The 13,389-nt window shown below is 37.1% G+C and overlaps 1 protein-coding gene across 2 annotated transcripts; it reads left to right on the forward strand.

The window, feature by feature from the left end:
- Positions 1 to 7,734: 7,734 nt before the first annotated feature.
- LOC113775995 (sorting nexin 1) lies at positions 7,735 to 13,304 on the forward strand. Of its 2 annotated transcripts, none has more exons than XM_027321062.1 (11): positions 7,735 to 7,946; positions 8,110 to 8,253; positions 8,633 to 8,768; positions 9,370 to 9,503; positions 9,894 to 9,968; positions 10,418 to 10,577; positions 11,095 to 11,228; positions 11,337 to 11,405; positions 11,728 to 11,807; positions 12,528 to 12,588; positions 12,667 to 13,304. In XM_027321062.1, exons 1-11 carry the CDS (start codon positions 7,935 to 7,937, stop codon positions 12,874 to 12,876), a joined length of 1,215 nt encoding a protein of 404 aa, XP_027176863.1. In that variant the 5' UTR covers positions 7,735 to 7,934; the 3' UTR covers positions 12,877 to 13,304. The 2 variants fall into 2 exon arrangements, with proteins under 2 accessions (XP_027176863.1, XP_027176864.1); XM_027321063.1 differs by having other exon boundaries at positions 8,113 to 8,253.
- The last annotated feature ends 85 nt before the right edge of the window (positions 13,305 to 13,389 follow it).

Genomic DNA, 13,389 nt, shown 5'->3' on the forward strand with positions numbered 1-13,389 from the left:
TTGGATTAATTGCAATCAAAACGATGTAATTTAGTAGTGAGTATTGAGTCGGTTAGGATTAACTACCAGAATCAGGTTGTTATAAAGGTGGGGACCACCATTAATTGTAACAACGACATTTTGAAGAAATAACAATTTTCATTCTTTCTCTCTCTTCAGTTTTCTCTCTTTCCTTCTTCTGTCTCTCTTCTCTCTTTTCTCTTCTCTAATTCCTTCCTCTAACTCTCAATCTCCACACTAGATAGTCAAATTACCTGGTGTCCCTGACAATTGGTATCCAGAGCAATCGATCCTTGGAGCTCGCTTTGAAATTCAATGGCAGAAGGCACTCGGTTTCGAACATTGGAGGAACAAGTGAAAAAACAGGAGTTCAAGCTCCAGGAACTGCTAGGATCCTTGCATTCAGCTCAATTGGAGCAACAACAAATTAGAAGCGAATTGAAAATAGAGCTCAAAGAAAGCAACAAGAGGCTGGAGGACCGAGTCACTGGAATGGAACAGAATCTTAATAGAATTTGGAACTAAAGTTTAACAACCTACTGATGAAGATGACAACGGGGAAATATAAGGTTCCAGAAAAGGATGGAAGAGCAAACGTGGATCTAACACCAATTCTACCTACTCCTCCAACTCACCAGAGGCTACAGGCTGAAATGGAGGCTCAAAAGACCTTCAAGAAAGACTGGAGTAAGTTTCAGATTCCAAATCCTCCAAAAATTGATTTACAATTATTTTCTGGTGAAAATCCTAGGGATTGGCTCCGTAAATGTAATAAATACCTTTTGAATTATCAAGTTCCTGAGGAACAGAAAGTTGAGGTCATTGAGATGTATCTAGAAGGTAGAGCTGACAAGTGGTTTCAAGGGGTAAAAATTGAGAAACCTAATTTGGACTGGAAAGAATTTAGTGAATTACTGTATAGGCGATTCAATGATAGTACTTGCAGAGATATGATAGAAGAGTTCAATAAGCTGCAACAGGAAGGGAGTGTGAGATAATATCAAGAAAAATTTGAAGAATTGAAACCTCTGATGATGACTAAGAATCGAAATCTGGATGAAAACTATTTTGTTTCCAGTTTCATAAGTTGATTAAATGAAGAAATCAAACCTATGGTCAGGATGCTTAAATCTACTACCTTGACAGAAACATTTGAGATTTCATAGTGGCAGGAACAGTCAATCAGGATCCAACATAGGAATACTAAGGACAGTACCAGAGCTCTAGGGGAGCATAAGTTTGGAATGACGAGGAGTAATACACCAACTACTGGGAGTCACTCATACAATGTGCCTGTCAGTAGCAATTTCAAATATTCCAAGTTCAGAAACCCTCAAGAGGAATTCAAGGACTCAAAGAAACCTTCAACACAGGAAATGCAGTATAGGAGGGCTAATGGACTATGCTTCAAGTGTGGGAAAAAGTATGGAATAGGCCACCAGTACAAGGTAGGCTATACAGACTGCATGTTCCTGAATAAGAAGAGGAATCTGCCTTTGAAGATGCAGTGGGTGAGCAGGATGAACAGACAGGGAATCCTGGGCAGGCAATGGAGATGTCCTTACATGCATTATCTGAAACATTAAAAAGGAAAATCATTACACTGGTGGGCATCCTTGATGGGGAGGAGGTGCTAATTCTGGTGGATACTGGAAGTTCAGACAGTTACATCAGCAGTGAATTGGTTATTGGCATGGATATTGGGTATCAGTGGGTGGATCAGCCATTTTCTGTTATCATGGGCAATGGAACGTGTGTAACTAGTAATGCTATTTGTCCTAATGTGCACTGGAGGATTAACCAACATAATTTCAGATTCAGCCTCAAAGTAATGAAACTTGGGGGTTGGGACATAAAATTGGGAGTGAATTGGATAACACACTTTAGTCCAATTACATTCGATTTTCATCAGCTCATAATATCTTTACATCATGAGGGAGATGAGATCCAGTTGCATGGGAGAGCAGAAGATTGTGATCTGGACCTAATCAGGGGAAAGGATTTAAGGAGATTCATAGAGTACAAGAAGCAGATGTGTATGGCAATGAGCTAAGCACAGGATAAAAGAGGAGAAGCTGACCCTATACCCTCAGAAGTAACTGAACTACTACAACATTATGAAGATGTGTTTCAGACCCCAAATGACTTACCTCCCAGTAGAAATGTGAATCATGAAATACCCCTCAAACCAGGAACTAAGCCATTCAAATTGAAACCTTATAGATACCCCCATTGCCATAAGGAGGAAATTGAGAAGCAGGTTACTGAGATGTTGCAGAAGGGTATAGTCAAGTGCAACAATAGTCTTTTTGTCTCCCCTATTTTGCTAGTCAAGAAAAAAGAAGGTACTTGGAGATTTTGTGTGGACTACAGAAAGTTAAACGAATTAACTATCAAGGACAGATTCCCAATACCCAATGTGTATGAGCTACTGGATGAACTAACAGGTGCTGTGTTTAAGATTAAGTTGGATCTCACAACTGGATATTATCAGATCAGAATGAAATGTCAGGATACCTTCAAGACAACCTTTCAAACTCACTGTGAGCACTTTGAGTTTCTAGTCATGCCTTTTGGGCTCACAAATGCTCCTGCCACATTCCAATCACTGATGAATCATATATTTCAACCTTATTTGAGGAAATTTGTTCTGATATTTTTTGATGACATCCTTGTATACAGTTCTACAGTGGAGACTCATATGCATCATCTGAGGATTGTGTTTGACATTCTGAGAAGTAATCAACTATACGTAAAGAAATTCAAGTGTGCCTTTGCTCAGACCAGAGTGGACTATCTGGGGCATACCATTACTGAACAAGGGATCACTATGGATGATTCCAAGATCAAAAGCATTATGCAATGGCCCATACCACAAACTGTTAAGGAATTGAGAGGCTTTTTGGGACTTACAGGATATTACAGAAGGTTTATAAAGTATTATGGGCTTGTTTACAAGCCACTTACTGAATTGCTCAGAAAGGACAGCTTCAAATGGAACATGCAAGCACAAAATTCTTTTGATCAACTTAAGAAACTGATGTGCTCAGCTCCTGTTCTTCAGTTGCCAGATTTCAAGAAGTCTTTAGTAGTAGAGACAGATGCCAATGGAGGAGGTATATGAGCAATTCTGATGCAAGAGGGGCACCCTATTGCTTTCTTAAGCAAGGCACTCTCAGCTAAGAACTTGGGATTATTAGTGTATGAAAAAGAACTCCTTGCTCTAGTAATGGCAGTTACTAAATGGAGGCACTACTTGGTTGAGAATCATTTCATCATTAGAACTGACCACCAGTCTCTGAAGTATCTATTGGATTAGAAATTGAACACTGCACTTCAACATAAATGGATGACTAAGCTTCTAGAGGGTTGGACTATGAGATACAGTACAAAAAAGGTAGTGAAAACCAGGTGGCTGATGCATTGTCTAGGATACATGAAGTTACACCTACAGCTGCACTGAGCTCTTGTATGGCTATTACCTCTGTCAAACCTGGCTGGATTGCAGAGTTGCAAAAAAGTTATGAGGATGACACTCACTGCCAAGACATTATAGCTAAACTAGTGCTGGATCCCAACTCTCACAGTGACTATACGCTGGTGGATAGAATATTGAAATTCCAGGGTAGGATCTATGTTGGAGAGGCAGGAAACATCAAGGAGCAAGTTATACTGGCCTTACATGCTTCAGCAATAGGTGGTCACTCAGGCCAGAGGAATTGCTGGCAGAAAATTAGGAATTTATTCTACTGACCAAACATAAAGCAAGAAGTGGTGTCCTTTATACAGAAGTGTGATGTCTGTCAAAGAAACAAGTCTAAAAATGTTCTCTACCCCGGATTGCTGCAACCACTCTCTGTACCTAAACAGGCATGATCTCACATTGAATTTCATCGAGAAATTGCCTAAGTCACAAGGCTATGATACTATACTGGTAGTTATTGACAGATTCACCAAGTTTGGTCATTTCATCAGATTGACACATCCATTTATAGCAAAGGAGGTTGCTCGAGCTTTTCTGGACAACATCTATAAGCTACATGGCCTACCAGAGTCTATCATCACTGATAGGGACAAAATCTTCACCAGCAGGTTCTGGAAAGAGCTCTTCAAGCTAGTTGGGACTGAGCTACATTACTCTTCATCTTACCATTCTCAGACTGATGGTTAGAATGAAAGACTCAACCAATGTTTGGAAAACTACCTGAGGTGTATGACTGGAGAGCTTCCTTCCAAGTGGGGCAAGTGGTTTTCTCTGGCTGAGTGGTGGTACAATTCCACCTACCATTCAAGCCTGGGAATGACCCCTTTTGAAGCCTTGTTTGGATACAAGCCAGTACATTTACCAATGGGACCGTATTTAGACTCCATGATTCCTGCAGTTTCCAACATGGTGCAGGAAAGGATCAGGATATCATACTGCATCGAGGAGAACTTGACCAAGGCTCAACAAAGGATGAAACAATATGCTGATTATCACAGATCTGAAAGGGAGTTCTCTGTGGGGGATTGGGTGTTTCTAAAGCTCCAACCCTACAGACAACAGACTGTGGCTATCAGAAAATGTCTCAAATTAGCAGCTAAGTACTACGAGCCATTCCAGATTGAGTAGAAGGTGGGGGCAGTAGCCTATAAACTTAAGCTGCCAGCAGACTCCAAACTACATTCAGTGTCCATGTGTCTTTGCTTAAGAAGAAATTGGGACCAATGCAGGGCAGCTCCACTACCCTACCAGAGTTAGACTTTCAGGATCAATGTCCATTAAAGCCAGAAGTAATTCTGAAAAGGAGGGTTATTTTGCGAGATGCTAAGCCAGTTATTCAGTTTCTGATTAAATGGAATCACTTGGATTATGAGGAGGCATCTTGGGAGGACAAGTCTTTTGTTGAACATCAATTCCCTGAATTTTAGACTTGAGGACAAGTCTGTTTTATGGGGAGGGAATTGTCAGGCTTGGATTAATTGCAATCAAAACGATGTAGTTTAGTAGTGAGTATTGAGTCGGTTAGGATTAACTACCAGAATCAGGTTGTTATAAAGGTGGTGACCACCATTAATTGTAACAACGACATTTTGAAGAAATAACAATTTCCATTCTTTCTCTCTCTCTTCAGTTTTCTCTCTTTCCCTCTTCTGCCTCTCTTCTCTTTTCTCTAATTCCTTCCTCTAACTCTCAATCTCCACACTAGATAGTCAAATTACCTGGTGTCCCTGACAAAGAGCTCGGAAGTGCCAAACCGTGGGTCACTACATAGATCTAATAATATTTGATTATATTTGTAGTATACAAGATTTTAGATGCCATTTTGTGCCTAAGAGTGTGGAGTTGGTCATTATCTTAAATAAGTGGAGTATGGGTGACATTTATAGATTGTTAAGAAAGAAAATGTGACTGATGTTCTAGATGTGCAACTCAGACGGCCTATGCAAAGTTGTAAATGGTGCATCCCAAAAGATAAAGAGGTTAAAAGACACGTGGAACTCCCGATAAAAGTTCGGGAGTGCTGAACCCTAGGTCACTACGGAGATCTAATAAGATTTGATTATATTTGTAGTATACAAGACTTTAGATGCCATTTTGTACTTTTATTGTATTTGTTAGGTAGGCTTATCGAGACAATTGTCAAATATTAGATACCGAGTTAAAGTAGTCACCAAGATAACAAATTTAGTTTCATGTATTTCAAAATTTAAAATATATGATCCCTAATATATTGATCTCTTAACTTTTAAGGAAACATATTATGATCCATAATATTTGTAATATTGACAATAAAAAAGAATTGTTGAAAAAATTTGGCAAATTGCTAGTAATGATAACCACATGCAAATTAGTTATAATAGTTAAATAAAAATACTTAAAATTATCTATCACATCTTACTTTCATTTTTGACAAACAAATCTAATTTTTGTTAAAACTTAAAAATTGAAACTATAATTACCATTAGTATATACACAAGAAATAGGTAAAAAATAGCTTCATAAAAATTTAAGATATATATACCTTATTTATATTGTTTCAATGATTGCCTATGTAACTTTCAATAAACTTTCATAGGTATTGATTTTTTTTTTGAATCTTTCTAATTATTAATATACTTATTTTTTTGTACGAAATGAAAAAATTAGGAGCCAATTTTCATCATCAATTGTCCCCTTTTTGTTCAAATTTGATAACATTACGGGCCACGTATTCAATGATAAAAGCCATACAAAATTCAACACATAAAATGAAGCTAATTATTTGAATTAGAGAGAATGATTACAGATTAGATATTATGAAGTGAATTATTATGCCGATAATTAGAAAAGTTTACATTTTATGATAGAGTTGCTTTTGGCACCATAAGGCAAAAGCCATGTCTTAAAAAATCTAAGATGTTAATTAGGCAAGAAATAGAAAATTAAATAGGGCACTAGTCAATCAAATTGATCTCATTAGGAATCGATCTCATATTAAACGAGACATAACCAAAATGGAAAAAAGTCAACCTATTTTTGCAGTTGCCACCGGTCTCACTTCCTTTTTAGTTTAGTTGTCACTTCAAAACTATTATATATAAGATACTTTTGATTAATAGAGCAAGAAGAGAAGTTAAGAGAAGAATTAAATACATTCACGAAAACGGTAGTGAATTGGATGAAAAACGATGGTGGATTGGGTAGTGGAAGAGCCTTATGGGAGGAGGGAGGGTGGCAAAGAACACAGCAACACTTTAAAGGGAAAGAATTCTTATTTGAACGTGATTTGCGTCTATAATAGTGACTGCAAATTAATATTGGTCAATCTAGTCAAGTCAAATCTACACAATATAAAAAGTTAGAGTATTGGCAATTGATATAAACAATCATTGTAATCTTTTGAACTTTCAATTATAGTTTTACCAAAAAAAAAACCTTACTCATCTAATCACGTTCTATTGATACAACTACTCAAAACCACCTAAGTATTGTAATAACTATCCATAACTACTCCAAAAATTATAACTACTAAATTATTGTAACCATACAAACCAAAGTTCTTTAGAAAAACTAATACAAATGTTATTTATATAAAAAAATATATACAAAGATAATTCATTTTTAATATTTTTAAATTCACATACATTAGATGGGCTCTTAACTAGTGCAAATAAAATGCAGAGGCCTTGACAATATAAATTCAACCTACCAAGTAAAAAATCGAAAATATGTTTGGATTGCAAGTTATTCACCAAAATATATTTTCTTACATCACTATTACAATTTCCAATACACCTTTTTATCTTTCCAATTATCTTTTTATCTCACATACATCACATCACAAAAAGTGCTACAGTAAAAATATCTCAAATAACTTACAATCCAAACACACTCGATCTAATATAAGTTTAGGCTCCAACTGGCACTGCATGATAATCATTATCCAAGCAAAAGAACCCTAAATTTTTCTGTTACCTCATGTTGGCTCGACCAATCTTGTTTACACCTTAGCATCTAGTAGCAGTTTAGTAGTACTAGTTTATGATACACATGCTAATCCTCAAAGTGCTCTAAGTTCAAGGTTATTATTAAAGTAGACATCTTAGACCATTATCTGGACTAGAACAAACAACTCGAGGGTATTGGGCCCACAAACAAGAGGGTTCTCCACTTGTTAGTTGCCAACTCAGACGCCATTGCGTAAGCTGGCGAATCAGTTAATGGCCGAATTTACCTCACCAGTCACCCCCCCTTTTTTATCCCACCCCAATAATACCCCCAGCTTTGGCACATTACTACACTCTGGACTCGCCGGAACGGTGAAGCAACTACCCCAGCACCGCCGATACAATTAACAAGTCTCTTCCGTCACTCTACACTCCATATCCGCCTCTCATCCGACAAACCTCTTCTATCGCTCTTCTCTGTATCTCCGCCGCTATTCTTCACTGACTCCAATACAAGAACAACCATGATCCCGACGGTATTTACACACATGCCACCATCCTTGTAGTGATTGAACTTAGTTGAACGCGTTTATATTTATATTGCATGCGTATAAATTCAATATCATGTCTCAGTAATAAACATTTTTCTGATTCATAATTGATGACGGATTTAACTCGAATTGATTGAATACGCTGCAGCAGCTGCAAAGGAGTGGATCGGGGTCAACGCAGAGCCCTAGATCCCCGTCGTCGCAAGAGCCGTTTTTATCAGTATCAGTGATTGATCCAGCTAAGATGGGCAATGGCGTTCAAGCTTATATCTCCTACAAAGTTATCACTAAGGTTGGCATATTTCACCTCATTCTTCATTTGCTCGAATATTGTATGCTGTGATTGATTAAATATCTTATCAAGTCACATACATAGATACTGATCGCTCTTTTGGAAAGTAACTTACTGTGATGACTTTTACAGTTGATGGCGATGCTTTCTTGATAACTGTAGTGAAAAATAAGCGGTAAATGTTAGATATATTTTTCCGGTGCTTACATTGTTGTAGTGTCAGGGTTTGCCTTTACTTTCTGTTGCACCCCTTAAGCAAGTCAAAGTGGTATTAGTATTGTTAGGTTTTTAGAATGTTTCTATTATAGGATGCTTGCTTCTTAATTATCTGAATAGTTGATTCGGCTGCGTCAGTTATATCTGGGAATTATTATTGCAGACAAATTTGCCAGATTATCAAGGGCCAGAGAAGATTGTTATTCGTAGATATAGTGATTTTGTGTGGTTGCGAGATCGTCTTTTTGAGAAGTACAAGGGAATCTTTATCCCTCCTCTTCCGGAGAAGAGCACAGTAGGTAATAAGTTAATGCACATACTTTTCCTTCGTTTCTCCTTGTTTTATCGGTGGTTCCGCATGATAGTCATCCATTTATGGTTTTCCCTGTTGCCAAATTGGGGAAGTGACTGATGTGGCAATGTGTCAAAAGTAAAGACCATGTTCCTGCAACTGTTATAGTTCCGAAATATGCTAATTGGGACGATCAAACATTCATGAACAGGTTCTCATGGGAGATGATACTAGTAATGCTAGGTGTTTTCATTCTCAGAATAATTCTTTGTCTTTTTCCTTGTCTTCATTTATCGAATTACTTAGCCACTACTGTCCATTGTTTTTTCAACCACAAAACTTTAATCTAGGCTGGAAAAAATAAATGTAAAGTGGCATTAATGACTGATATTCTTTTCACATCCATGTCCTGAAAGTTTCATCAATTCATCATACCCAGGAATTGAATAGCATTTTATGCATCTGTCATTTCACTACTACACATCCTGATGAAGTGCAAGTCTTGTTTAGCATGTGTCTAAGGCACTTTGACCTTGTCACACAGTGAATCTGATTAGTTGGGACAATTCTGTGTTTCTGTAACTGTAACTTTGTCCTTCCTTGGGCAGAAAAATTTAGGTTCACTGCTGAGTTCATCGAAATGCGGCGTCAAGCACTTGATATATTTGTCAACCGGATAGCTTCTCATATCATTCTTCAGCAGAGTGAGGACCTGAGAATCTTTTTGCAGGCAGATGAACAGGTAGTTTGGCTGAATTTGATGCTTTAACAAAAAAGGTTTGGTGTTCTGCAATTCATTTTGAATAAAGCTTTTCTTGCATTTGGAAATTTATTTTAAAGGGAGCACCCTTTTCCTCTCTAAGGTTGTACTTTAAAAATGTTTCATTTTCAAGAATTGATGTTCAACTTCAGTCTGGCAGCATTTTCTTTGCCTACTTACCTCTTTTCAAGGACTTTTTCCACACCTGTCAATTCTTACAATGCATCTGAAGTGCATATTTCGTTTCCATTGTCTTGATTCTTCTGTATTTTACTTCATACCTTTTTAACGTTCTATATGCTATGCCATTTCAATTTTTCTTCCTTTGTTTGGTACATTATGCATTGTGTCGTTTCACTGGCTGTTCTGTAGACAATGGAAAGAGCAAGATCACAAGAGATTGGTATCTTCAAGAAGAAACCAGCTGATTTGATGCAGATTTTCAAGGTACCGTATATTTGGATTGAAATTTCAAACTCTCTATTCTATCTCAGATGGAATTTTGACTTAAATTTGATTAATCCTTTGAAAATTAGCCATCGAGATGCATTCAGGTGATCTTTAGTACCACATCAGTTTGCTAGGGAGAGCTCTAGATAACTACATTTTGAAAATGTTGCAATTTCTTTCTTTCACAAATTTAAGCTGTTGGTAAAAGTTAGGAGATGCTTATACTGAAAAGTGAGATACCTTGCTGGTTTCTTTTAGTGAGTTGGTCTTTCCTGGTCTCTGTGTTCCACATCATAGAGTTCCATCACGTTCACAAGGAGCTCAATAAGCATTTTGGTTGGTCCTCAATACCATTTCATACTGGCAGAATGTTTTGAAATATCCCTTGAAACTTGAAAGGTGTGTATTCAGAGATATAATTTTGACAGAGTTGCAATATTGTGCAGGATGTACAGTCAAAGGTGAGTGATGTTGTTCTTGGAAAGGAGAAACCTGTTGAAGAATCGACTCCTGAGTATGAGAAACTAAAACGTTATATATTTGAGCTTGAAGATCACTTAGGTGAAGCTCAGAAGCATGCCTATCGTCTTGTAAAAAGACATAGAGGTATTAGGGGTACTCATTCCTTGTAATGCTCGATTATATGTTTTAGTGTCAGTAGTAGGATGCTATTCTGGTGTATATGCTGCAAATGTTATCATTTTAAACAAAGTAAAGTATTTGTTCTCCCAAAAACTTGATCTGCAGAGATTTCCCAAAAACTTGATCTCCCAAAAACAAAGTAAAGTATTTGTTTTCCCAATACTTGATCTGCAGAGATTTCTTTCTGAGAGATTAGAGAGTCGATTTTCCACAATGAAACGTGTTTCATACTGTTGCCTTTTTTCATCAGCACCTTTTTTTTTTGAACACATTTTAAGTTGGACCTCTCTTTTCAGTTTTTCTCTATTAAACTGGATTTTCCCCATTTTCTCTCGTGGAACCTCATTTATGGGTTTTCGTGGTTTTAGATTCTTCTTTTTCCAGAGCTGAATGCTATTGTATAACATTGATTTGGTTCCTCATTTGCTGCATTTGAATGAAGGTAGTTACACATATTGAGTTTCTTGATATTTTACCTCAGAGTTGGGGCAATCTCTGTCAGAGTTTGGGAAGGCAGTCAAGCTGCTTGGTATATGTGAAGATAATGCTCTCGGTAAGGTATTTTCTGAGGTTGGGGACAAAGCAGAAATAGTCTCGGTTAAGATGCAGAGGGAGGTGCGTTTTTGTACTTATATAAAATATCACACTGAACTTTTTTTTTTTTTTTACTTTAAAACTGAAGTTTACTTATCTGATTGTATATTTATTTTTGGTGAGTTTCAGGCTCACCACCTGTTGATGAACTTTGAAGAATCTTTGAAAGACTATGTTCGTGCTGTACAGTCAATTAAGGTTAGTCTGGGAGCCTTATGCATTGTTCATGTGTCCTATTGAAGGGTGGAGACTTCTGTCTGATATTATGTTTTCTTGAAACGTATACGTGAATTTATTTAGCCATTGGGAGTAGCTCTTGCAATATAAATCAAGGAAGAAAACCCCCGTTTTTTCTCTCTATGTAAATTATAATACCAAATATCATACAACAATTGTGGCAAAGAATAGTGGAATGATGTCGCCTTGTCTTGATCCGCAGTTCTTGCTTTGTCTATTTTTTTATCACATTTTTTTTTTACCAATATAATCTGACACTCTTTCCATCCTTCTTTCTTAACAGGCTACAATAGCTGAGAGGGCAAATGCATTTAAGCAGCAATGTGAATTGGCTGAAACTATAAAGTTCAAGGAAATTGATCTGTGAGTTTCAACAACTTGCATTAGTTTGTGGATCTTATATTTGGAAACATTATTATGAAAACAGAAACTTCATGCCCTGTAGAAGATTGTGAGTTTGTACATGAACTCAGGATTTAGTGAGCTAATGCTTGGTAATTGAATAATGATATCAACTCTTTCATGTTCAGCACAAAATGCAAGGCTGGTAGGTAGTGATGTCAACTCTGCTTGGGGAAAATATCTGAAATAACACTGTAGCATTTTTTGGTGATGTGATGCATGTGAGATAAGAAGGTGGTTGGAAATTGTGTTTGTGATGCAAGCAGAACAAAATTTGGATTTTTTTTTTTTTTTTTATGTTGATAACCAACTGTTGCTTTAAGAAATTTTACAACATGTTTTCTGGTTCTTAGCAAATCAAGTTTTGTAAACAACTGCACTAATCTGTATTAGGTCTTTTTTATGAACTTAAATGTTACTTAAAGGTTTAATTCCTATGAACCCAAATTTAAGCCAGAGCTACATTGACCATGCTGTTGCAATACCCGCCCTTCTTCCTTGTTGCTCTGTCTAAGGAAATGTTCTTTCAAAATATTGTCTTGTCAAGTTATGCACAAGGGAACATCAATATTAGCAAATCTATAGAAACTTATCCAGAGAACTTGTTAATAATTAACTACTAATTGGAATTTACTGCTAGTAATTTATTATTGATGAAAATGTGTTTGTATTCTTCTGCAGGAACAAACTTAGGCTAACGCGTTCAGAAAAATTGGCTGACGCTGAGCGTGAATATGACGTGGTTAGTTGGCCTTGAATTGTATTGTTTGCTTTTACTATGATTGCTGTTTTTCCCCTTATTATGAGTTTGTGTATGCAGCTGAAGGCTGATGGTGAGGAAGCAACAAGAAGATTTGAGGCAATCGTCCAGCTAATGAATGAAGAAATTGTCCGATTTCAAGAACAAAAGACACTGGATATGGGGCTTGCTTTTCATGAATTTGCTAAGGGACAAGCACATTTAGCAAATGGTATTGCTGAAGCCTGGCGGAGTCTTCTTCCAAAGCTTGAAGCTTGTGCTTCCTCGTAGCGAAACTGGGAAAGAGCCTTCAAGATAACCACACACTAGATTGATGACAACTGCGAAGATGACTGAGGCACCTCTTGGTGTGAGATGGATTATTATTTGTTGAGTGTGTTCTGCCTCTCTATTGTTGTAAGAATTATAGGATAATTTCATTTTGTGACATGTACAGATCCTGAAGTAGGGCAGAAAAAATTAGAGTTGTGGAGCACATATAGAACGCAGTGATGAATAAAAGGTTAATTTTAGTGAGGAACTCAAAGATTCACCAAGCACATCCTTTGAAGGCCTGCTCCTGCTATGCACTAGCTTTTGAATCCATGTAAATGTCCCAGATATGGGGTGGTATAATGTGTGCGTAATGTTTTGGGGCATTCGTTGAACTAAACTCCAGTGTTGTAAAGGGCTGAAGTATTTCATGATTTCTATCAAAACACGCAAAATGGTAAATGCCGAGGAGATGGGTGCGTCCTAATTCTGTTGTTTCCAATTCACCTTGGGTGTTCAATTTATTTTCGA

The sequence above is a fragment of the Coffea eugenioides genome, chromosome 6 (assembly GCF_003713205.1).
Source record: "Coffea eugenioides isolate CCC68of chromosome 6, Ceug_1.0, whole genome shotgun sequence".
In the NCBI taxonomy this organism is placed as follows: Eukaryota; Viridiplantae; Streptophyta; class Magnoliopsida; order Gentianales; family Rubiaceae; genus Coffea; species Coffea eugenioides.